A 22,666-nucleotide genomic window follows, 5' to 3' on the forward strand; every position below is an offset into this window, starting at 1 on the left:
TGAGTTGAAATTTCAGCTCTACTAATTATGACTTTTGTGATGTTGGACACATCATTTCATTTCCTTGGGCCTCAGTTTCCTTATTTGTAACTGAGGGAGCTAGATGCTCCCCCCCATCCAGGTCTCTTTTAGCCTTAAATCAATGATCCTATCAACATTGTAAGATGCTTTTGAGCTCCAAATCTATGCTAATATGACCCTATGCTATGTAAATGAGGAAGCTAGAGGGCCAAGTGCCTTGTTCTTTGTCTCAGGATTAGTAAGGAGTAGAGGCTGGATTTGGTCTTACACCTGGGGGCAGCTAGGTGGCGCAGTGGTTAGAGTACTGGCTCTGAAATCAGGAGGACCTGAGTTCAAATCTGGCCTCAGACCAAACACTTGACACTAGCTGTGTGACCCTGGGCAAGTCACTTAACCCCAATTGCCTAAAAAAAAAAAAGAAAAAGAAAAAAAAGAAAAGCTCTTATACCTGACAAATGGTAGAACCAGGGCCAGGACCAAATCTTGGTCTTTGGGCTTCATCTTTCTTTCTACTGTTATTTCTGCAATTGAAAAACTCAGGGCTTCTTTCACTCCGGAAACTTTCTTTTTCTTTTTTTAATTAGGAATATCTTTAATTTAGTATTTTATTTTTCTCCAGTTATATGTAAAAACAATTTTAAACATTCATTTTTAATGGGAAACTGTTTCTTAGGGCTCCACACCCCTGTGATTGTTCAAGCCCCATACCTAGTGACTTCAAGGTGCAATCCTTGAGATAGTTGGCATACACCCTCCCTCCCCTCCGGAGACATCAGCTATAGTACCATGTCTTCTATTTGTTTCCTGCCATTTTGAACCTCTGCAGGAATGAAGAACCATGGCGACTTTGCCTCCTGAATACTGGTGTTGTCAATCCATTTGGTCTTTGTCGGGGACAGCCCATGGTTAACGGTGAAAGGAACCGGACCCGAGCCATTATTTTAATGGTTCGGTCCAGGAAGCCCCTGGATATTGTTGCTTTTCAGTTCCATTTCCAGTGGAATGGGAGGCTGGTCCTTATCACTGTGGGGTGAGGGAAACACCATTAAATTTTAGTAGCTTAAAACTGCACTAAGAGAGATCCTGTATATTTATAGTTCACTTTTACCTGGCACCTTAAGGTTTACAAATCTATTTTCCTATGAGATAAGTAATGCATGTAGCATTATTCCTGTTTCACAGGAATTAAGAAACTGAGCCCAAGAGTGAAGTGATTTGTGCAAAGTCACGAATCAAGTAAGTCCACCCCAGGACTGCCAACTTCCAAGTTCACTTCTTTCTCCCAAGGTCCAGGCTGAGTCCCTGAGCTAGTAAAACCAGTCTTGCTTCTATTGCTTACATGGGGTGTAACTGGCCCCAGTGGCCGGGTCTCACCTTTATTGCCCTATTCTCAAAGGTACAAAAAAAGACAAAAGTGTGGTTCCAATATTGGTGCTGAGAAGAATAGATGTGAATAATCAACAGATAGACATTCTTACTACCAGTCTGCTTTGTCTTTTTGTTGCTATAATTGGTTTTTCATAATAAACATTTCAACTTTCTTTTTATTGTCCTCATGGGTGTCCCGCTTGCCCCACTCATTACCGCTATGTCTTTTCATATATCACTTGAAGTGGGGTTTTATGCTGCCACCTACCTTAGCCAGCTGTTCTGGGGTGGCAGGAGGGACCTATAGACAAGGGGAAACATTTCTAGTGGGAGGCACCTGTGTGGCGGTGATTTTTATCTGTCATAGTTTATTTATAAACTCATTGTTCAGGGATCATAATCATCTTTAAATATTAAATACCATGTCATTTATTGTATCAATTTTAGCAATGACTATTAGACTCTGGTTGAAGTCTTTGGCAGATAGTGGTAATGGTGACTTTTTGGGGGTGGGGCATAGTCTGGAGTTTGGATTTTATCTTAGTGGGGATCTCCCAGTATGGCACATCCATACCAGGTCTAGATTGGTGACTCATATAACCTTAACCATTTGGCTCACTGAGAGTTTAAGTGACTTCCCCATGGTCATACAACTAGTATGTTCCATGAGTGGGACATGAACCAAAGTCTTTCTGCATTCAACACCAGCCATCTACCCATTTTTGCCATACTGACATCAGTAATCATAATAACTCGGTATATTGTATAGTACTTGTATAGTACTCTGATGTTTTACAAATTGCTTTCATCACAGCATCCATGTGGTGTTGGTAGTGCAAATGTTGTTTATATCTGTTTTATGATGAGGAAACTGAGGCACAGAGCTGAAATGACTTGTCTGGGTCACTAAGGCTGTAAGTATTACAGCCAGGATTTGATTTCAGATCTTCTGACCCCAAGACTAGTACTCTGGCTACTATATCATGCTGAGTCTCAGATGGTAGCTTTACTGCCCTCCCTTTGGTTAATAAGGGTTCAGAGCTATTGGATTTGTGTTTGAGACGCAGAGCATAAAACCAGTGTAGGTGCCAGGGTTCCAGGGCAGATCTCCGAACTCCAAGTCTAATCCATATTCTGCTCAATCATGAATTAAATTAATTAAAATTAAATTAACTAATAAATAATAAAATAATTAAATTAACTAATAAAATTAACTAAAATTAATCTAGCATTAAATGCTAGATACCAAGTACATTTTCCCCCTTCCTTCAATGATGAAATACAAGATTTCCTGGAAGATCCAACACTGTAGTAATTGGTGGTCAGACAGCAGGAAGCTAGTCACTCATTCAGGGTACAAGAAAATTACTGAAAATTTTTTACTTTGTTTCTCAATAGCTGACCCAAATAGTGAATATGAAAAGATAGAATTCGTGAATCTGGTGCTGCTATTTTGTGAGTTTATCCGGCACGATGTGTTCTCCCATGATGCGTACATGTGCACATTGATATCTCGAGGGGACTTGTCCCTAAGTGCCACAACTCGACCACGGTCGCCACCTGGGGAAAATCTGGATGAACATTATTCAAAAGACAATGATGTGAAATTAGAGGTAAGGTACTAAATATGCCTTTAACCTTCGTGGTCAAGCTTCAGTTCCACCACTGGGGACAAAGGGTGGGCTGGGAAGGCAGAGACCCCAGTGTATTTAAGACCATTGTCTTTTAACTTAAATAATACTAGAAGCAGAAATTCAATGTTTGAATGAAACAGTATATACTACAAATCATAGAAATGCTTATAGGCTGTTTAAAAGTTATTGGTTTTTCAAAAATCAGCATCATTTTGCTTTCCATGAATGCAGCTTGAGTCCTTAAAAATCCAAAGTATATTCTCACCTTGTAACTTTTTCTTTCTCTTCCTTCCCCATTGTGTCAGCACTCATTTTCTAATTTTTCAAAATATAACATGAGATCCAGTAGTTTTCCCCTCTTTAATTAAAATTTGATCTTTCTTTGCCAGGAAATTCCACCTTTCGTGGTATGCAGGCACATTTTTGTGATAAATTATGAGTATTTATGAAAGCTCAAAGCTGCTTATAAGCAGCAACATTGGGATAGGGAAGCCATTATGATGTCTTCAGGGGTGGGGAACCTACTGCCTGGAGGACACATGTAGCCTTCTAGATCCTTGAGTGTAGCCTTTTGACTGAATCCAGGTTTTACAGAATGAATCCTTTGATTAAGGAGATTTGTTCTGTGAAGTTTGGATTCAGTCAAAGGGCTGCACTTGAGGACCTAGAGGGCCACAAGTGGCCTTGAGGCTGTAGGTTCCCCACTCCTGGTAATTAAACGTCCCAGACGTACTCTCTGATGTAGACTAAAGCCTTGAACATTTTCTGTAAATGACCGTAACCATAAAAGCAGTTAAGAACAATAAAATGAAACTGAACCTTGGGTAATTTTGAAGACCAAGCTTGGACCTGGGAGGGATAGCTTATAAAAATCTACCTTCTTCCTTTCATGGCGGAAGTGGGGCACTATGGGTGTGGAATATGGTCAATATACTGCCAAACATAAGTCAGTGTGATTGGTTTTGCTGAATTTCCCCTTTTTTTGTTTTTTTCATCTTTCTTTTTTAATCTTTGTTACAAAGGATCACTTGATGAATGGGGATGGGCAGGAAGTTGTTCGGAAATGCATGTGATAATGAAAACAAAAGGCATCCGTTTTTTAAGAAAGGAGAAATCTTCTCATAAACTAGTTCTGGTTTTATGGACACTTTTCCTAGTGCTTGTTTTCTGCTGTTGACAAAGAAAAAAAGGAAAGGGATATGCTAAATGACAAGTGTTGGAGAGATTTTAGTGATAAGTCCCTACAAATTATACCTCATGCCAATTTTGTTATACATGTCAGACATATGATTTTGCCTTTAGGAAAAATTTGTGTATTTTATTACATTTATTTTTATTTTAAAAAATATTTTACTGATGCTTTAAAAATATATATATATGCCACTTTCATTTCCCAATACTCATCGCCTTCCTGCCATCCTGCTTGTTAAACCCACCCTTGCAACAAAGAAAAACAATGAAAAAAACCACATCTAAAGACATGTAACATTCCACACCCATAGCTACCACTCTCTATCGAGAGGAGGTAAGAGTGTTTCATCATTAATCCTCCGGAAACAAGGTTGACCAGAGAGTGGATATATTTTAAAAGAATAAAATTATTGAAGATGTAGAGATTCAAAAAGAGGATTCAGTTTTCTATCAGGATAAGATATACATGTAAAAGTGACATTTTTTTAAATCATAGATTCCCTTTTCCCCTAATTTGTCTAGTATGCTTACATGTAAAGATTTAATTCTTTATGAGACTTTTTTTTAAGCTCTCTTGTACTTTTGGTTGTCAAAAATCTTTCTATGGGGGCAGTTAGGTGGCACAGTGGATAGAGCTCTGGCCTTGGAGGCAGGAGGACCCGAGTTCAAATGCGGCCTCAGACACTTGACACTTACTGTGTGACCCTGGGCAAGTCACTTAATTCTGACTGCCTCACATGCACACAAAATCTTTCTACTAAGAAAAACAGAATGGTTGAGGAAGTGATTAGAAATAGCCAGTAGTAACAAACCTAAGACCATTTTTTTTTCCCAGGGAATATTTTCAGATCTTCCCCCAATCCACTGTGTGACAATGTCCAGAAATACTATGGGGCAAGACTCAAATTTGTCAAGCAAAAAAATCATCATTTTTCTGAAATTTTTTCAGGGCATGGGGGTGGGTGGGGGAAATTGAAGCTTGCATTTTCAAGAACTCTATCATATTTTTTAGCTTCAGGTTGTGAATAAGTATACACAGTTTACATTGTGATTTTCTTTCTCTGACTGCTATCAGGAACATAGCATTATGGAACATATGGGCATTGACTCAGGAACCGCTAATATTTTTGATGACGTAGACAAGAGTGACTTTAAAACTGACTTTGGTTCAGAATTTCCAGTAGGTTCCACTTTTCCATTCTCTTGACTCCTCAATTCCCCCCAACTTGTCTCCATCTTCTTGTTGCTTGTTACATGCCCCAAAGTGGTTCTTGTGCTTGTCTTATAAATATTCTCTTGTCTTTGCCTCTGATAGTGTCACTAATGTATCAGTTCCTGTCTTTCATTTTGTCTCTCTTGCCTCTGAACATATCAGCAAATGAGAGATCACTGCAGATATACCCTTCACTTCATCTCTGCATCATCATTGCTCCTTGTCCTATCAAGACGGTGTAGGTGTGACAACATCCTGCATAGTCTTTGTTGATCCATCCTCAACTTCTAGATAATACCTTTTCCTGATTCTGGTGTGTTGGCTTTCTATCTTGCTACTTTAGTTCCAGATGTTTTCTCCCTCATAAATCTTAATTAGTACTTCTTTCCATAAACCAGATGGTTTATTTTATGGCTGCTATCCTAAAACAATTATTTATGCATTTAATTTGTATTTAGAGAGGCAGAATTGACTTGAGTTCAAGCTTTGTCTCTGATACATACTACTTGTATGACCCTGGGCAAGTCATTTAACCTCTCAATGCCCCTAGACTAAGGCTGTCAGTTACAGGTGATTTACTGATCTCCATTGCTGGGGAGAGTTTCCATAAAAGGTAGTTCTCTATAAAAATAAAATTACAGATTCTGAACTCCTCCCTTTGGACCCCCTCACCCAAATAAATTATACAATGTGTCCAATGAATCAGATATCTAATTTGTTTCTGGTTCCCTAATTACCTAATCACCATGACAAATAGCTTTTTAATGTTGATTTCTTCATCTGTAAAATGGGATTAACAACCTCCCACCTCCTTGACAGAAATTTTGTAAAGATGAATGAAATCATGTCTGTTAAGAATTTTATGTTCAAGGGACCTCCCAAAGAAAAGGTATTATTGAAGTTGTATCTCATGTTTTTAAATAAGATGGTATATATGGCTATAATTTGAAGTTTTAATTTTTCATTTACAATCTTCAATATTTGTTTTACATGACTCAGATTTTTTCTCCTATGCCTGGAGAGTCCTGTGAGAATGCCAACTCTTCCTTAGACAGAAGAATTTCAGTTAATAGTGAGAAGATGGTGAAGAGAGAAAAACAAAGGGAATTAATATTTCCATCCAATTATGACCTCCTTCGGCACCTGCAATATGCCACACATTTTCCTATACCTCTGGTAAGTGAATGATAACACTTGGAAATGGAAGGGAAATTAAATCTCTTACTTTTGACCAAGGACCACTGGTGCATTTTTTTATCTGATATCTGAATTTTGGTTAGGAAAAGCAGCATCCACATCCTTCCTTAATGCTTAACTGTAGTCAGAATGAATCTAATGCAATATTGGGTGTTTATTTTAAAAACACTTCCTATATTGAGATGGAATTTTATTTTGATGGAATTCTTTATAGATACTTTTTGCAAAGTTGAGAACAATTAGCCGGTGTAAGCTGGAGATGCTGGGGAACTGGGTCCGTTTAAAGTATTATTTCCAGAACTTATTTTTGGAATCATTGAAAAGAATTCTCCTTTTTTGTTTGTTTCTTTTGATGGAGAATGTGGAGGTTTACTTTTTTGAATATTATTAATGTTGAAAGTGTTGGGAAGCTTGAATGGGAAACATTTTTATTCTCAGTCACTAATATGTTAAGCATATGTTAAATTTTGCTTATGGAGGATTATTTTTGTCAATTTAAAATGTAACCATGGAGCAGATTAAATATATAAAGGTATTATGTGACAAAAGAATTTTGACCTGTGAGCTAAAAGCTCCCTAATCCTGTTTTGTTTTGTTTTGTTTTTTAAACCTTTCTGGAAGGATTTCTGTTTTTATCTTAATTTTTCAGATTGCCAAGATTCTACTTTCTTCCTAATTATGTTTTAATATCCACTTTGTGTCTTCATGTGATTGGGTCCTACTGAGCTTAGATTTGCTGTATCAGTCAAGTGATGAAATTATATTTGTCAGTTACTTGCGTGAAAATTACTTTTCTCACACTTTGGGTAGCCTGGTGAACCTGATTTGGGACTAGATTTCTTGCTGTCCTTTTAAATAAACCTATAGTAACTGTGATACTTAATCAGTGCCTAATAAATATTTATTAGGCCACTGTAAGAGTTGGGGGTAGAATGAATAGAACTGTCTTAGTATTTATCTCATACAGTTAAGTATCTATGTTGTCAACTGGGAGGGTGCTGGGGAGGAACACTTTGTAGGTAAGATACTCTGCTATTCCTCTGTATGTATGGAATGTATAGTGTATTTGGCTATCTTCACTGACATTATGGAAATGGCCATTTGGCCATTGATCTCAGCCCTTGTGGATCTGGCCACAAGATGTTCACTTGCTGCTCAAGTGCTTTCTACTAAGTATCTCTATGTACTCCAAGGTTAATGATTTCATTGGCATGAGGACTTCTTCCCTCCCCTGAGGTGTAGCATAACCCCTCCGTGCCGTACAAGATTGTCTTTGTAAGTTGCTGTGACCAAAAATCACCTTCTAGCTTAGCCAGGTTGGTCCCCAGAGGACAGGCACATTTTCTGTTGCTGGTCATGTACATACTTGAGTTCTTTCCATTTTGGTAATGTGTATCTAAGTCTGTGCCTGCTGGCTTGAGTTTGGAGAATCACTGGGGGAGGACTTGGGCATGAAGGCATGAAAGTGTTTGTGTGTGGATTAGGAGCCAAATGCCAGAAAATTCACATGGGAATCCTGTGAGTATGGTTAGCCTCCTTTAGTCTCCTCACCTGCATCTCAGGGACAAACCATTACTGAAGCCTCGGGTGAGTGTTTAATGACATGACCTAGTGTTTGGGTAGTAAGAAAAATGTCCTTCTTCTTGACATGGAAATGGAAATTTTCATCAGCCTATCAAATAAATCATAAATATGGTTAAGGATGATACCTTTCCCCATTTTTGTTCACCTGAAAGTTTCTGCCTAAAGATGCATCCCTGAGAAGCTGACTATCAAATAATGACTAAGTAGAATTGCTGAAGAGTCCAGAAGAAGCCAAACTGACCCCAAAACCTTGTCTGATTCTTCCAGAATCCTTTGCATTTATTTTGTGTATAATTATATGTGTATTAAAGTTCAAGTCTGACAATGCTATCTCCTTACTCAATAAATTTCTTTGGCTGTTTATTGCCTCGAGGTTCAGATATAAACCCTCTTTGGCATATAAAGCTTTTCACAACTTGTCTTTCTGTTGTTCACGTCTTCTTATGCATTATTTTCCCTTCACCCTGTACTCTCTGGTAATGCCTCACAAGCCCACTGGCTGTTCCTCATACCTGATTACTGTGTCTTTGCACTGACTGTCCCTTGTGCCTGGAATAGATTCCCTCCTCACCTCTATCTCATAGAATCCCTGACTTCCTTCTAGATTTAATTCAAGGATTGCCTTCTGCAGGAGGTCTTTCCTGCCTGCCCCCTCTCCACCCACCATCCCCAGCTGCTAGTATCCTTTTCTCTAAGGTTACTTTGTTTCTATTTGTGTGTATCTTGTATATACTGTGTGTGTGTGTGTGTGTGTGTGTGTGTGTGTGTGTGGTCTCCCCAATGTACATTACTTAAGAAGGTAAGCTAAAGCTCATTACAGTGGCTAGCACGTAGTAAGTACTTAATAAGAGCTGATTGATTGATTAACATGAGCTATTTGTTCTTCATAGAATAAGATGTTACTTGGATCAACCAATTAGTATAACTTGGCTTCTGGTACAGGCTTAGCCATGAAATGTGTGAATATAGGCAGATCATTTAATTTTCTCATAATTTGGCTTCCTCCCCAGCGCTTCTTAAACTGTGGGTTGTGACCCCAACAGTAAAAGGTTTCTGAACACTCAGCAACCCCAAATTAATTAAAAATCAAGTGCATAATGAATCCAAGGTGTTTCTGGCAGCACTTGGTGGTGTTGAATCATTCGGCTTCACTGCAGCCTTGGTTCTGAACACTGTGCATGCCTTCAGGCCACACAACTCCAGAGAACACTGGTGAAACACAAAAAGGTCTTAACAAGTAGAGAAGGTTTAAGAAGCCCTGGTCTACAAAATCTATATCGTAAATAGCTGCCACAACTACCACACAAGGTCGTGGTGAGGATAAGAAGAAATGAAAGGTGTAGACATTTTAAAAATTTTTTAAAAATTGAATTTTTATGCAGATGCTTTACATGGAGAAGTCCATGTTTTCTTCTATGATTTATCCTCTGATTATTTGTACAAATATTTGAGAAATAGCTGTCCAGTGGCAAGAATCCACGATGTAATCCATTGTCACAGGGTGTGTGTGTGTATGTGTATGTACAGATACATGTGATGTGCACACAGATGCCAAGCTACCTACCCCTAAAAGAAACAAATCTGTTTTAATAACTGTGGTCTTCTTTTCTTCAGGTTTAACATTATTATCCCTCAAATTTTCCCATTTCCTTACCCCTCATTTTAGTCCATCTACCCATTTCCAATGCTCTTCTAATTTGATGTAATCTGTTGACTCCTTCCATTTTTTGAAGTGGAGATGGTCTACAGCAGCCAGCACAGGACCTTATGTTAAAGAATACTGTATTTGGACTCAGAGAGTCTGGGCTCCAATCCCAGCCCCATTGTTTTTCTCCCTTGGTGACCTTTGACAATTCACTCAGTCTTTCTGGCTCTTAGTTCCCTCATCTATAAAATGAGGGTATAAGACAAGACGATCTCTAAAGTGTCTTCTAGTTCCGAATCTGTGAGCTACCTGAGAAAGTGTTTTTTGTGACAAGGAAGATGTGAGTACTGAAACGTCAATGAGAACAGTATAAAGGAACTTGTCCCTTTACTCTGAATGCCAATATTTCCAACTTCCCAGTGTACTGTTAAGGAATACCATATGGTTTATAGCATCTGCATAGCCTGAAAAAGCCATTTCCCACTGCTAGCATTCTGTAATTTGTAACATATTCTGTGGGTTAAGACTCTTCTACAATTGGACAAACACTATCACTCCTGGTCCTATTTTTAGAAACCAAGGGTCAGAAAATTGATTATTTTTTCTTGAAATGCTATTATAGTATTTGTGATTTTCAGACTTATCTACAATGTTAAGTTTTGTGATGATGTTGTTTTGATAGCATTTTGTGGTTATCATTTTTCTTTGGCTTATAAAACCGTAAGTCTACATTTAGGAACCTCTGAAGCCATCAAATCTAGTCCCTTCATTTCTGAGGTTCAGAAAGGTAAAGTGAGTCTCCCAAGATCTCACAGAAAGTTGAGGTCTGACATGGAATTTTAACCCAGGTGCTCTGATAGCAGAGCCAATGACTGTACCATTTTCACTTGCCACAAATAGCAAAATAATATGGTTGACTGTTATTAAAGCTGGACAAACTTTATTTGCAGCCTTAAGGTAGAATATAATCAACTAAGACTATTAAAAATCAAATTACTATATCTCCAGGCCCCCTTCGAAATTTTTTTTTCTTTAAGGATTATGTAGAAATACACATGAAATTCTGAAAATTACCCCATAGTCTGGGGAGTTCTGAAACTGCTCTCATTGGAATAATAGATAGAAAAACCAGCCATTGATGGTTTGAAGGTAATACTGGAACTATTTGGATTGGTTACTTTGGTTCTCTTCCAGGTCTATTCCACTAGTATGTCTCAGGTACTTTTATTGAGACTATTCTGGTCACTTTAAATGAGAAGGCCATTCCAGGAGTCTTAAAACTATTTCAGACACCATCAATTTCCAACTAATTCATTGAGCCTGTTTCATAAACCTCGTTTAGATGCCAAGGGTATTGTTTTGTTTTGCATCTGTTATTCCCCACAACTTGCTGGGTTTTTGTATAAATATTTTGGTTAAGGCGTATGAGCAATCACAAGCTGGTTTGCTTTCTTTACAGGCAGTGTCTGCAGACCGAGGGATCCTCGTTTGTTTGATTTGGTATTGCTACTGAGTGATGGCTAAAGTTAACACTAGTCTACTGGTTTTGTCAGGCAAATGCTTTTTGCTCCTTCCCACGTGGATTTTCCAGTCTGTATTTGTGAGAACTCAAAAATGTGGTTCCCTTATAGTTCACTTGCATGCCTTGGTTTTTCTTGTTGGTCACTTGTCTCCCTATGCGATGCAAAGGTCTCAGTCACTTTTAACCGGAATGCTTTCGAGAGGTTATAGTATAGAATAGGGTCGAAACATAGGTTTGATACTGCTAGCAGTAAAGTTGCTTCCTTAGCTTTAAAGAGCGAGATCTTGGTTGGGCAGTCTGTTATGACATTGCTCTGGCTGAGAGTGTAGGGGATCCTAACAATGTGGTAAGGAACAAAACAGATAATGTAGCTGCCAGTTATCAGCAGTATATTGATCAGAGCCCGTTTCACGTTTGCATAGTTCTCACTGTCTTTTTTTCGGTAGAGCTGTCTGATGACAAGGCAGTTGGATATTAAAATGATTGCTGAGAAGTTTAGGAATATTGCCACACATATGAAATTAGTAAATACGTGCCAGTTCCTCCCAAACTCCTTTTTGAATTCCATGCAGCCCACTATTGGCTTCTCTTGAATGTCATTAATGGGAATCACCATGTTGGGTACCATTATCAGGAGAACCATCAGCCATACCACCGTGGAGATCATTTTAGCAAAGCCAGGCTCCTGTATCCTGTAAATTTTGCAGCTGTGTGTCAACTGAAGACAGCGATCCATGCTGACAAAGGCTAAAAATATAATCGATAAGTACATGTTGATGTAGATTAGGCAGGCGGTCACTTGGCAGTGGAAAATCTTTAGCTTCCATGGGGCCACCCCTAAGTCGACAGTAATTTTCACTGGCAGTGCTAGAGTGAGCAAGAAATCTGCCGTGAGCAAGTTAATTAAGTATATGCTCACACACTTGGGGTTTGCGTCTTTCTGGGTGAACGCCCAGACTGCAAAACAGCTCCCAATAATTCCAACGAGGAAGATCAAGTAGAAGAAATATGTAAATGGCTCCAGGTCTTTGTAGATCATACAGATGGGAGAGCTGTTGGAATACATTTTTTTTGTGAAAAGGCAAAGACTTGGAGGTGCCCAGAAGATCCCAGGAGGGGAAGCCCTGCAAGGAGATTTAATTTAAGAAAATCACAACTTAGAAAAGCTCGTGAGGTAGAGTCTTAAAATGGAATGAGTGCTAGACTTGTAGCTGAGAGAGACCATAAAGTGAACCCAGTGAGTATCTCACATATGATCTGACCAGGGCACACCTCAGAGAGACTAGAATCCCAAAGGCCCTTTTAAATGTGGCCCAAGGTCATGGCATTTTGCCATCTGCCCTGTCACACTTTGTTTTCTCTCTCACATGCACGCGCATGCACACACTCCTTCATATTTTTGTAGCTTTTTAGTTGCTAACTAGGGAAGTGTGTTTGAAGAGGAGATGAAGACATTAAAGTTCTCAGAAACATAGAGGAAATGAGTCTCAAATGAGTTGGTTTGTGGCTGAAAAATACACTTTGTGAAGCTTTTGGGGGCTCTGAGTTTCTGAGACTTACAGTAGGTTAAAACTGGAAGAACTCCTAGCACAATAGGTTAGGCCTAGAAAGGGACATGAGAGGTCATGCCATCTAGTCCAGCCTCCTCATTTATGTGGAAACAGGCCTAGATAAGTTATCTTCACTTACCCATAGTGCGACAGGTAATATATGGCAACACTGGGACATTTGCCGGATGAGGAAAAAGGGGATGATGGAAAGCTTTCAACTGAGAGCACAGCTGATCATTGACAAGAGGTCATCAGATTAAGAGTGTTGGTCATTCGTGGTGTTTGATACTGAATAGAAAACTAGCATATTTTCACTTGTTTAATTCTTCTCTTTGCACGATGAAACATGATGCCAACACATTTCCTCTTTGCAAACAGAGGCTCAGAGCGGTTAAGTGACTTCGTGTATATGTTTTCTGGCCCAAGAATGAAAGGATTTAGGACACTCTGGATCTAGTCTAGAATATACCCATTTATTCTGGATCACGGGGAAATTATTCCCTTGCTTGTTACTGCAATTTCTAGTAGATAAATGTGGTTCAAACTGGGCTGCTGAAGTATTCTAATTGAAGAATTTTATTTTGAGGAGTTGTCATGCATGATTCAAATTGAAGATGAGTTATGTTGGTGTTTTGGCCAATTGGGTGGCCAAATTTTGGCAGAGTTTAAACAGCCTGGTCTTTTCACTGGGGCTTTTGCTGAAGGTCTCAAGCCACAAAGATACCTGGCACACCCTGGAGCCCACAGGGAAGTTAGCTTAGTTGTAGCAGGGTCCAGGTATAGCAAGCTTTTGCCAAGTGCCCATGACGTACGAGGAATAGTGTTAGGTGCTGGTGATACTTAAAACAAGCAAAGGACAGACCCTTCAAGGCCCTTACGTTCTGTAAGGGTATAGAATACTTAAACAGGTAATTACAGTATCTTTGCAGAAAGGGGAAACTGCTAACTGCCAGAGGGATCAGGAGAGGCTTCCTTTAAGAGCTGACGGATGAGCAGAGCCTTGAAGGAAGCAGAGAGATTCTAAGAGATAGAGATGAGGAGGGGTGCATTCTAGATGTGGAGGCATGGGAGGGCAGCCTTGAAACTGCTTAGCGAGAGATGAAATGCCGAGTTGAGGGGACAGAAAAAGGTCGTTTTGGTGGTCATTTAGGTTGTTTGGCTTGGTTCCCAAACCTTCATCCTAAGTGCCCACCCAGGGATTGGACAGTCCATTTCCATGGTTTTTGTTCAACCTATTGGCTCCTGGCATGTGAACCTTTAATTACTTACTGTGGCCTCCTTTCATCACAGAACTACATCGGCTTTGCTGAAGAGGAAGCTGAACTATTTCCTCATCTGCAAAATGGGGGAAGGGGGATGCACTATGGTTTATAAAGTCACAATTATGTTTCTGTGATGAGACCCTATAGATTAGAACACAACTGTTATTTCCTGCAACAGGACCCAGTTTCTTTCAACACTGAATAATTTAGATCAGTTTTTATAAGATGAGAAGATAATTGATTTAGAGTTGAGAGGGACCTTAGAAGCCCCATCGTCCAGCCCCCTCATTTTACAGTTGAAGAAACTGAGGCTCAGAGGGGTTAAGTGACTTCTGGCCCATTGGAATGTAGACACCTTCAGGGGAGGGGCTGTTTTTTCTTTTCTTTTGTTTACCTACTGCTTCGCAGTGCCTGGCTAATATATTGATTTTTGCTTTTTGGGGAGGCAATCAGGGTTAAGTGACTTGCCCAGGGTCACACAGCTAGTAAATGTCAAGTGTCTGAGGCCTAATGTGTTGATATTGACATCGATGTAGATGTACAGATATAGAAAGATAGGTAGTCACTTAATAACTGCTTTCAATGATGGATTTATTTGGAAAATTACATATACCTAAGTTAATTAAATTTAACAGAAATTTATTGAGCTCTTACAGTACATCAGATACTTGGCATTCTTGAGGACCTTAGATGCTGTTGAGGAGGTTAAAGATGGACACAGATAAATTAATCCAAGAAAATTTGAGGAGGGAAATAGTTCCAGTAACTGGGGTAGGGGGTGGGGGCTCTAATAATCTGAGAGGGCTTCAGCAGGTAGGTGGCACCTAATATTCTGGGGGGGTGGGGAGAGAAAAAGGAGATGAGGATTTAGGGCAGCAACAAAGTAGAGGTTTGGGGAATGGTTTGCGTGAATGCCTTAAAGAGAGAGATGGAATGCTGAGTTCACCGGAAAGTGAAAAGTCCATTATGGCTAGAGAAGAGGAAAAGAAGGAAAGCTGGCAGGGTGATGATGCCAGGCTGAGGAATTTCTCCCTAGAGGAAAGCATGTCACTCTGTATGAAGTGGAAGAGTAGGGTTTGATTGAGAGAGTAGGATTTGATGAAATTTTATGTTTTTGTCCAGGTAACAAATATGTAAAATTTCATGTAAAGTTAAAATTTTCACGTGAATGAAAAACTAGATCTGGATATTTAGAATCTGACCTATTTCCAGCCTTATGGAATCTTAAACCCCTCTCTCAGGCTTTAAGGGCCTTCCATGATCTGTTCCCTCATTTCCTGTTTTTTAATCTTCCAAATTGACTCTTAAAGTAGTGGACTTAATGCCTTTTTGCCTATGCCTTTGGTAAAACCCACAATGAAAAGACCAAAAGTATGCCTTTTGGTCCCATGTAACTGAAACAAGCAGTATGGGTCAGAAGAGGGCTTAAACCCAGCTCTTAGTAATTCTATGCCAGCCTTCTTTCTACTACTCTATAAGTTGGCAGAGAAGTTGCCAGTTTGATATTGGCAGGAGGAATTTTCTCCCTGAAGAGCTCCCTGCACTGATAAAATCACAAGTCTGAACACCCCATCTCCCAAAAAACCCTAAGATTAACAATAAAGTTCTATAAACAATTAGGATGGGAGGCATCATCCACTGGGTGACCACAGACAAGTAAGTCCCTTCCCCTCCCTGGGAAGCCACTGCTGCCTGTTGAATAAAATGCAAATGAGAATTCTTGTTCTAGGACCACAGGGTATTGTTAGGAGGAGAGCTCTATGCTAGCCTTCAAGTGCTATGGGATTATGAGATGCTCTTGTAACTGTTTTTATTTCACTTTATTTCCCCAACGTGCATTCTTCCCCTGGGAGGATTTTGACCCCCTTTCTGCCTTGGGGACATGCCATATCTGTCTCTCCCTCTGTGACTGTGCTCATGTTGGTGATCCTTTCCATTTATTGAAACCCTAAGGACCAGCTGAAGGCCAAACCTTTCCCAGAAGCCTTCCCTGACTACTTTGGCCCTCACTGATGTGCCCAGACCTGGATCCCTAATGGCCTTGACCATCTGGACCACATTATTTAGCACATGATTAAAGAATGAGAATCCTCCCTTCCTTCCACAAACACAGATAAGGGGCTGGGTCCCAGGAGACCTTTCTTTCCCTTCCCCACTTGACAGAGCTCTCATTCTCTTAAAATTTCTTTGTGTAATTTTATTTACTTATGTGTATTCATGATCTACCCTTCTGCTTCCTCCCCCCAGGAGCAAATAATAATAGACATTTCTATAATGCTTTAAGATTTGTAAAAAACTCATTATCCACATTGATCTGTACCAGTGACCCTCTGAAGCAGATGCTATTGTTATTCTCATTTTTACAGATAAGGAAACTGAGGCAGAAAGCAGTTAATTGAGGCAGCAAGATGGCGCAGTAGATAGAGAGCTGGGCCTGGAGTCAGTAAGACCTGAGTTCAAATCTGGCCTCAGACAATTACTGGCTGTGTGACCCAAGGCAAGTCATTTCACCTCTATCTGCCTCAGTTTCCTCATCTATAAAATGGGGATAATAATAGCACCTACCTCCCAGGGTTATTGTGATGATCAAATGAGATAATACCGATAAAGTGCTTAGCACATAGCTCACTTAGCATGATATAAATAATAATTTTTTTTCCCTGTCTGTCCCCACAAATACCCAGCCCTTCCAAGGTTTCGCAGCTAGTGAGCTATTTAAGCCCAGGTTTTCTCAACAGTGAATCCAGCCCTTTATCCACTACCACAGGACTCCTTTGTTGTCTTTATATTTATTAGTAGGTCATGAGAAACAGTTGCTTTGGAGTGGATTTTGTCCTGTACTCTTCTCCTATTTTTCACGCGTCAGCCTTTTCTTCTGACAAACTATGTCTTATACTTCTCCTATTTGTCCTTCCCTAGTCCCCTCCTGCCTCCCATGGTAGTTGCTTGATATACATCCATTGATTAATTATATAGAAAACTCCTTCCCCCAGAGTGGTTGAAGAATAGGATGTGAATGAAAGAGCCTTGGGTCTGGAGTTGGCCTGGCCACTTAGTACCTGTATCATCTTGGACAAGTCATTTAACTCTGAGCCTCATCTGTAAAAATGAGGGGGTTGGGTGAGATGACCTCTGAGGTCCCTTCCACTTCTAATCTAGAATCCTAGGATCCCAGCACTTAACGTTTAAAGAAAAGAGGAAGGAAGGTGGGGTATTTAATCAGTGGCCCTGAGTTCACATCTAGTCTGCGGAGTGACCTATAAGTCACTTTTCCTCTGAGCCTCAATTTACTCATCAATAAAATGTGGGGCTTACACTAAATGATCTCTAAGCCCCCTTTCATCTCTGAGTCAGAGAGCCTAATTGATTTAATATTTATGTCCAATAGAAGTTCATATATACCAAGCATAGGATAGCGATTTTAAGAAGATTTAGAGTATGGTAAGGACACAGCTTACTTAATCCATAAGCTATACTGAACATTAATCTTTCTGATTCTCAAGACATCTCAGGATTTTCTTGCTATTCGGAATCATCATCATCATCATGGTTTAGTAGGACTATGGGAGTTTGAGGCACTGTTAAGTCAGGTGCGAATATGAGGAACACAAAAAGAAAAAGAATTCAAGTTTTATCTCAGCCCACTTGTTGCTTCTTCTATAGAGACAGTCCACGTTTTACTGTTCACCGTGCATTATTTAAAAAGCCCCCAGGGACACTGACACAAAACCCACTGAAGAATTATATTGAAATGCATCATTCACAGTGTTGTGGAAGAGAGCCATTTTAACCAGCCTCAAGGCAGAGACTCTCAGAAATCAAAGGGTTGAAAGTTTGAACATTCTCCCTCGTCCTTATAAGAATGGATAAGCTTTGTATTTAAGAGAGAGATGGACTCATTAAGGAGAAAAATTGTCCTAGGATCCTATGGCATAGATTCAGAGCTCTACAAAATTTTAGAGGTCATTGTTAATTGACTTTCTCAAGTTTACACAGATAATGAGTTGTAAAGACTGGATTTGAAGCCAGGGTTTTCTGATTTCGAACCAAGCCCCTTCCTTAACATGCTGTCCCAGGTTGCCAGCAGTCTACTCTGTGGGTCTCTAGCCAGTATTTCTAGAAGAATTTAGCATGAAAATGTGCAGTTTCCAACCAAAGCCTAGAATATGCTGGACATTTCTACCCTGCCCTTGCTTTAGATATAGAAAAACCATAGATTTCCCCTCTACAGTAAGAGCATATGAAAAAGTCTTTTATAATACATACCTGGAGTGATTGTTTCTGACCTTTTTTCTGGCTTAACTTCAGGGTATTTAGAGAAATGTTCAGCTGGCCCCAGCCAGTAACCACCCCATTGTTGGGCTGCAAGCAGTGCTAATCTTTTCCTTTCTATCTGTGTGGTTTTAAAGTCTTAAATTTGACGTAGATGAAACTAGTGGTATGCAAATAGCTGAACTGTAAGAAAGTCACCTACAGACTCAGCACGCTGGAGTGTGTTTTGTGGAGAAGCTCAGATATGGGGGCTCTTTCAGAGAATAAAGTTCATACTTTTCAAAATAGCCTTAAGCTTTTGGTAAGCACCCACAGCTGTGCTGGCTGGCCATGATGCATGCATAAAAGTCAGTATTTAGACCTTAAAGGAATTATCATGGTAATGATACAGAGTGATGAAGTAAAGCTATTCCTTTCACTGAATAAATAGATAGTTGCTTCTCAAGTTTCAGTAAAGTTGTACCTTATGGCTGTGTTGACGTTACTGTTTTCTACTAGGAGCATGCTCGGTTTAACTTATGGCTCCTTCCTCCTTGGGAGATTCCACTCAGATGTGTGAGCTTGCAAAGTTTTTAAAAAAAAAGTGTTTAGGTTTACCTTTCTCACCGGGCAAATTGTTAAACACCTTGTGATATGCTAAGAGATAGGATGAAAATAGATATACTACTAGTTTTGGGTAAAGAAAAGGATAAAAGGCTTCTTCCAGTCAGTCAGTAAACAACTATTAAGTGCCCACTGTGTATAAGACATTATGAAATTGTTTTTCCAGAGGTAATAATGTTCACTGTCTTATGTTCTTCCAGACATAATTCTAGCGTAACAGAAACTTTTAAAAAGTAATATAAGCATTTCTTTTTGCCTTTGCATCCTGTGGGATTGGCATGGCAATAGTAGGTGTTTAGTATGCCATGGCAACTAGATGACGCAATAGAGAAAGTGTTGGACTTGATGTCAAGAAGACCTGAGTTCAAATCCTGCCTCAGACATTTACTGTGTGACATTGACCTTTCCTAGTCTCATTTTCCAGTTATGTAAACTGGGGATAATGGTGCCAATTTTCCCCTCAGATACTACTACCTGTGTGACCTTGGGTAAGTTATTAACTTTCCAAGAACTTCATTTCTTTCCTAAAATGAGGCAAGTGGACTTGATGACCTGAGGTCCCTTCAGGCTGTAGATCTGTGGTCCATCCCTTTGTCATTCTTGTGGAATGTGGCACAGTGGCTAGGGAGCTGATCTCACAGAAAATATCTCATTGCTTTGGGAACACTGTAAGTTGGAGAGCAAATGCTGATCTGCATTGATAGAATTTCCTCACTGGGAGCTCCCAGTACTGTTGAAATCATGTTTTTGGCCCCAAAGTGAAAAAAGTCAATATAATAAAGTCAGCTCATGTATATTAGTATTTGATTACTTTGAAACTTTAGAATGTTGATTGGCTAAGTCCTTCCTGCTGTCAGTTGGCCACTTTCTCCATCTTATCACTAGCACCAGCTGGGAGGGCGAATGGGGATGATAAATTGGATTGACACTGAGGAAGCTGGCATTAGGTTCATTGATTTAAAAAAAAAAGATGTTTCAAAATACTTGGTGAAAGATGAGTATCTGGAATGAGTTTGATGGTGGTAAAGCAGAAGGAAACTCGGGAGAAATGATGTAGGGGTGGCCATGGCAACTTGGGGTGTTGGAGAATAAATACTCTTTCAAGCTGTATTTGAAATATCTTGGATCCAGGAGATCACTGTGCTAAACAGCCAGGCCAACGTGGGAGTAAACCAGATGGACAATGAGAAAAGCTCAGAAGAAAACATAGGCTATGGGGCTAGAGAGAATGAGAATGACTTCAGTGATGTTGTTCAATGAGAATGACTTTTGCATGTAGGAAAAAATGAGTAAGAGATGATTGATTTATTTATGTTTTCTTTTTTTTTTTTTTGCTCTTGAGATTTGGACTTGTGCTTTGCTGTATTAGATCATAGGATCATATATTTGGAGCTGGAAGTGAGCTTAGAGGTCATTTAGAACAACACCCTTCTTTTACAGATGAGGAACCCAGAGATGAGACCCAGAGAGGTTAAATGATTTTCTTAGGGTTACATAGCTGGTGTACCTGTTAGGATTGAAGTCAGTTCTGCCTGGCTCTAACATTCTATCCAACACGATTTTTAGTGGGTAATGATGAGGTCTAGAAGTTTAGAGATGCTGGAACCCCAAAATCACGACACGCAGGTCCTGCCCGAAAGAATTTGACCCAAATCTTTCCGCCAGAGAAAAAGTTTATTAGGGATAAATCATATAGGCCAGATTCTTAAGGAATCTGAAAATTAGTGACACCCATAAGGATGAGTGGGCATGAGGAAGTCTCAGGGTTTAAATGGGGGCCAGGGTAGATCTTATATAGACTCAAATAATTTTGGGTGTTTGGAGGAGGGGCTAGGACAAAGATCCTGAAGCTGGGGTGAGTTTAGGGAATATTCCGATTGGAATGTCTGGGAAGTTGAATAGACAATGGGAATAGATAATGAAGGAAACTGGAAGGAAGAGGTTTGAATGGGATCTGGATAAGATCAAAGGTAGGAAGTATATACTGGGGCTTTATTATGTTTTCAAAGGGAGATAGGGAGAGTCGATAAGGAAAAGCCATCCTTAGGTAACCCTTTGAGACCAGAGTGAGGCCAAAGAAAGTTTAAGGTTTTCTGGGGCCGGTAGACAAATAGGTCCCAAATTCTTTTTGGGGCAAGGGGCAAAGGTCTCGGCTTGGCCCATACCCCATCAGGTAACTTTGTTGAGATTTCCAGTGAACCTGATTAATCCTAACTACTCTTCTTAGAATCTCCTGAGAGTAGCTCTTTTCTGTTCTGCCTCGCTGGAACTTCATCTTATAGTGTGACAGCCTCAGGAAGGCAGAGGAGTCTGGTAGTCAGGGGACGGTCAGTTGTTTCCTCTAAGATCTGTGTGGTCTTGGAGAATTCACTTAACAAAACCAAGTTTACCCCTTCTTATCTGTTAAGTGGGGGTGGGGAGGGGAGAATAAATCATATCTGACAGGGAATCATGTCATAACAGATGAAGTACAACTGTACTTGGATTTAGGACAACTTGGGTTCAGATCTCCATTTCTGACACCTAGGGCAAGTCACTCAACCTTGGTTGAGCCTTAGTCTTCTCAACTGTAAAATGGGGAGAATGACATCTCCAGTATCTATCTCACAACACTGTTGGGAGGCTCAAGTGTGATACTGTATGTAAAACAATGTGAAACCTTGAAGTAATTGACGCCTCTTCTCTGCTCTCCTCCTTCCTGCCCACCTGAGATAAGTCTATTCAATTCTTTATGATATAGACTCAAAACTAGCCTTTTGAGAGGGAGAAATAACTCACTCCTTCCTCCTACCCGCAGGGGTTGAGGCTTATGTTTCTTAGTGGTGTGGGGAAGTTACTCTGTAAATGTATTGTGTAGATTTAGTGGAAAGAGATTTCATTTTCTCGAGCCAGTGGCTGTTTCAATTTTACCATGTTAAAAAAAAAATCCCCTTGCTACTTCTTTAAATCTCTCTCTTGTTCCCCCCCAAGCTTTGTTGTTATTGTTTTTGTTGACTGATCCTCTCAGTGCTTTCTGAGCATAGCAGGAAATGGCTTATCCGTGACATGTGTGGCCAAAATGGAGTATAAATGGTCACAATAGTTTCCTAAGCCATGTAGCTGGCATTAATTACTTTTTGGAGTGCAGATTACCAAAATGGTTATTTTCTATGAGTCAAACAGAAATTGAAGCTAAATCCCCCCATAAACTTTAGGTCAAAAAATAAAAACCTTTTTGAGTTGTCACAGACATTCTATTTTCCATCTTATTGACAAACACCTACAGGATTTTGCATAATCTCTTCTTGCCTAAGAAAGGGACAAAGCTGGGTCTCTACTGTATTTGCCTCCAGGAAACTGCATGCCAAAGCCCCTGGTAACGGAAACCACAATAATGTAGAGTATTTATTAAGCTCCATTGTATGCCTGGCCCCTATTCGAGGTATATAGGAGTACAAAAACAAAGTGAAATCATCTCTGCTCTCCAGAAGCTTAAATTCTATTGGGATAGCTGCTTCTAATAAGTAGATCCAAAATAAAGATCCAAGTAAATCCAAGGTGATGACTAGTGAGAGGGAGGAGAAGGGACTTTCAGCAGAGGGAAGGAGGTAGAGAAATGAGGATA

General features: G+C 39.8%; 2 protein-coding genes across 2 annotated transcripts in view; one reads left to right on the forward strand and one right to left on the reverse strand.

The window, feature by feature from the left end:
• The window catches only part of MED12L (mediator complex subunit 12 like), a 385,357-nt gene that overhangs the window by 118,915 nt on the left and 243,776 nt on the right, over positions 1-22,666 (forward strand). Inside the window, exons 13-14 of the mRNA XM_027875724.1 lie at positions 2,788-3,002; positions 6,427-6,603. Of these exons, the coding sequence (XP_027731525.1) occupies positions 2,788-3,002; positions 6,427-6,603 (392 nt within the window). The remainder of the gene's footprint in view (positions 1-2,787; positions 3,003-6,426; positions 6,604-22,666) is intronic.
• On the reverse strand, positions 9,570-18,571 carry GPR171 (G protein-coupled receptor 171). Its single transcript, XM_027875736.1, has 2 exons — positions 18,454-18,571; positions 9,570-12,499 (listed from the first exon to the last, which is right to left on the reverse strand). Exon 2 carries the CDS (start codon positions 12,439-12,441, stop codon positions 11,479-11,481), a length of 963 nt encoding a protein of 320 aa, XP_027731537.1. The 5' UTR covers positions 12,442-12,499; positions 18,454-18,571; the 3' UTR covers positions 9,570-11,478.

Source organism: Vombatus ursinus, unplaced genomic scaffold, assembly GCF_900497805.2.
Source record: "Vombatus ursinus unplaced genomic scaffold, bare-nosed wombat genome assembly UNPS02014810.1, whole genome shotgun sequence".
NCBI classification, from domain to species: domain Eukaryota; kingdom Metazoa; phylum Chordata; class Mammalia; order Diprotodontia; family Vombatidae; genus Vombatus; species Vombatus ursinus.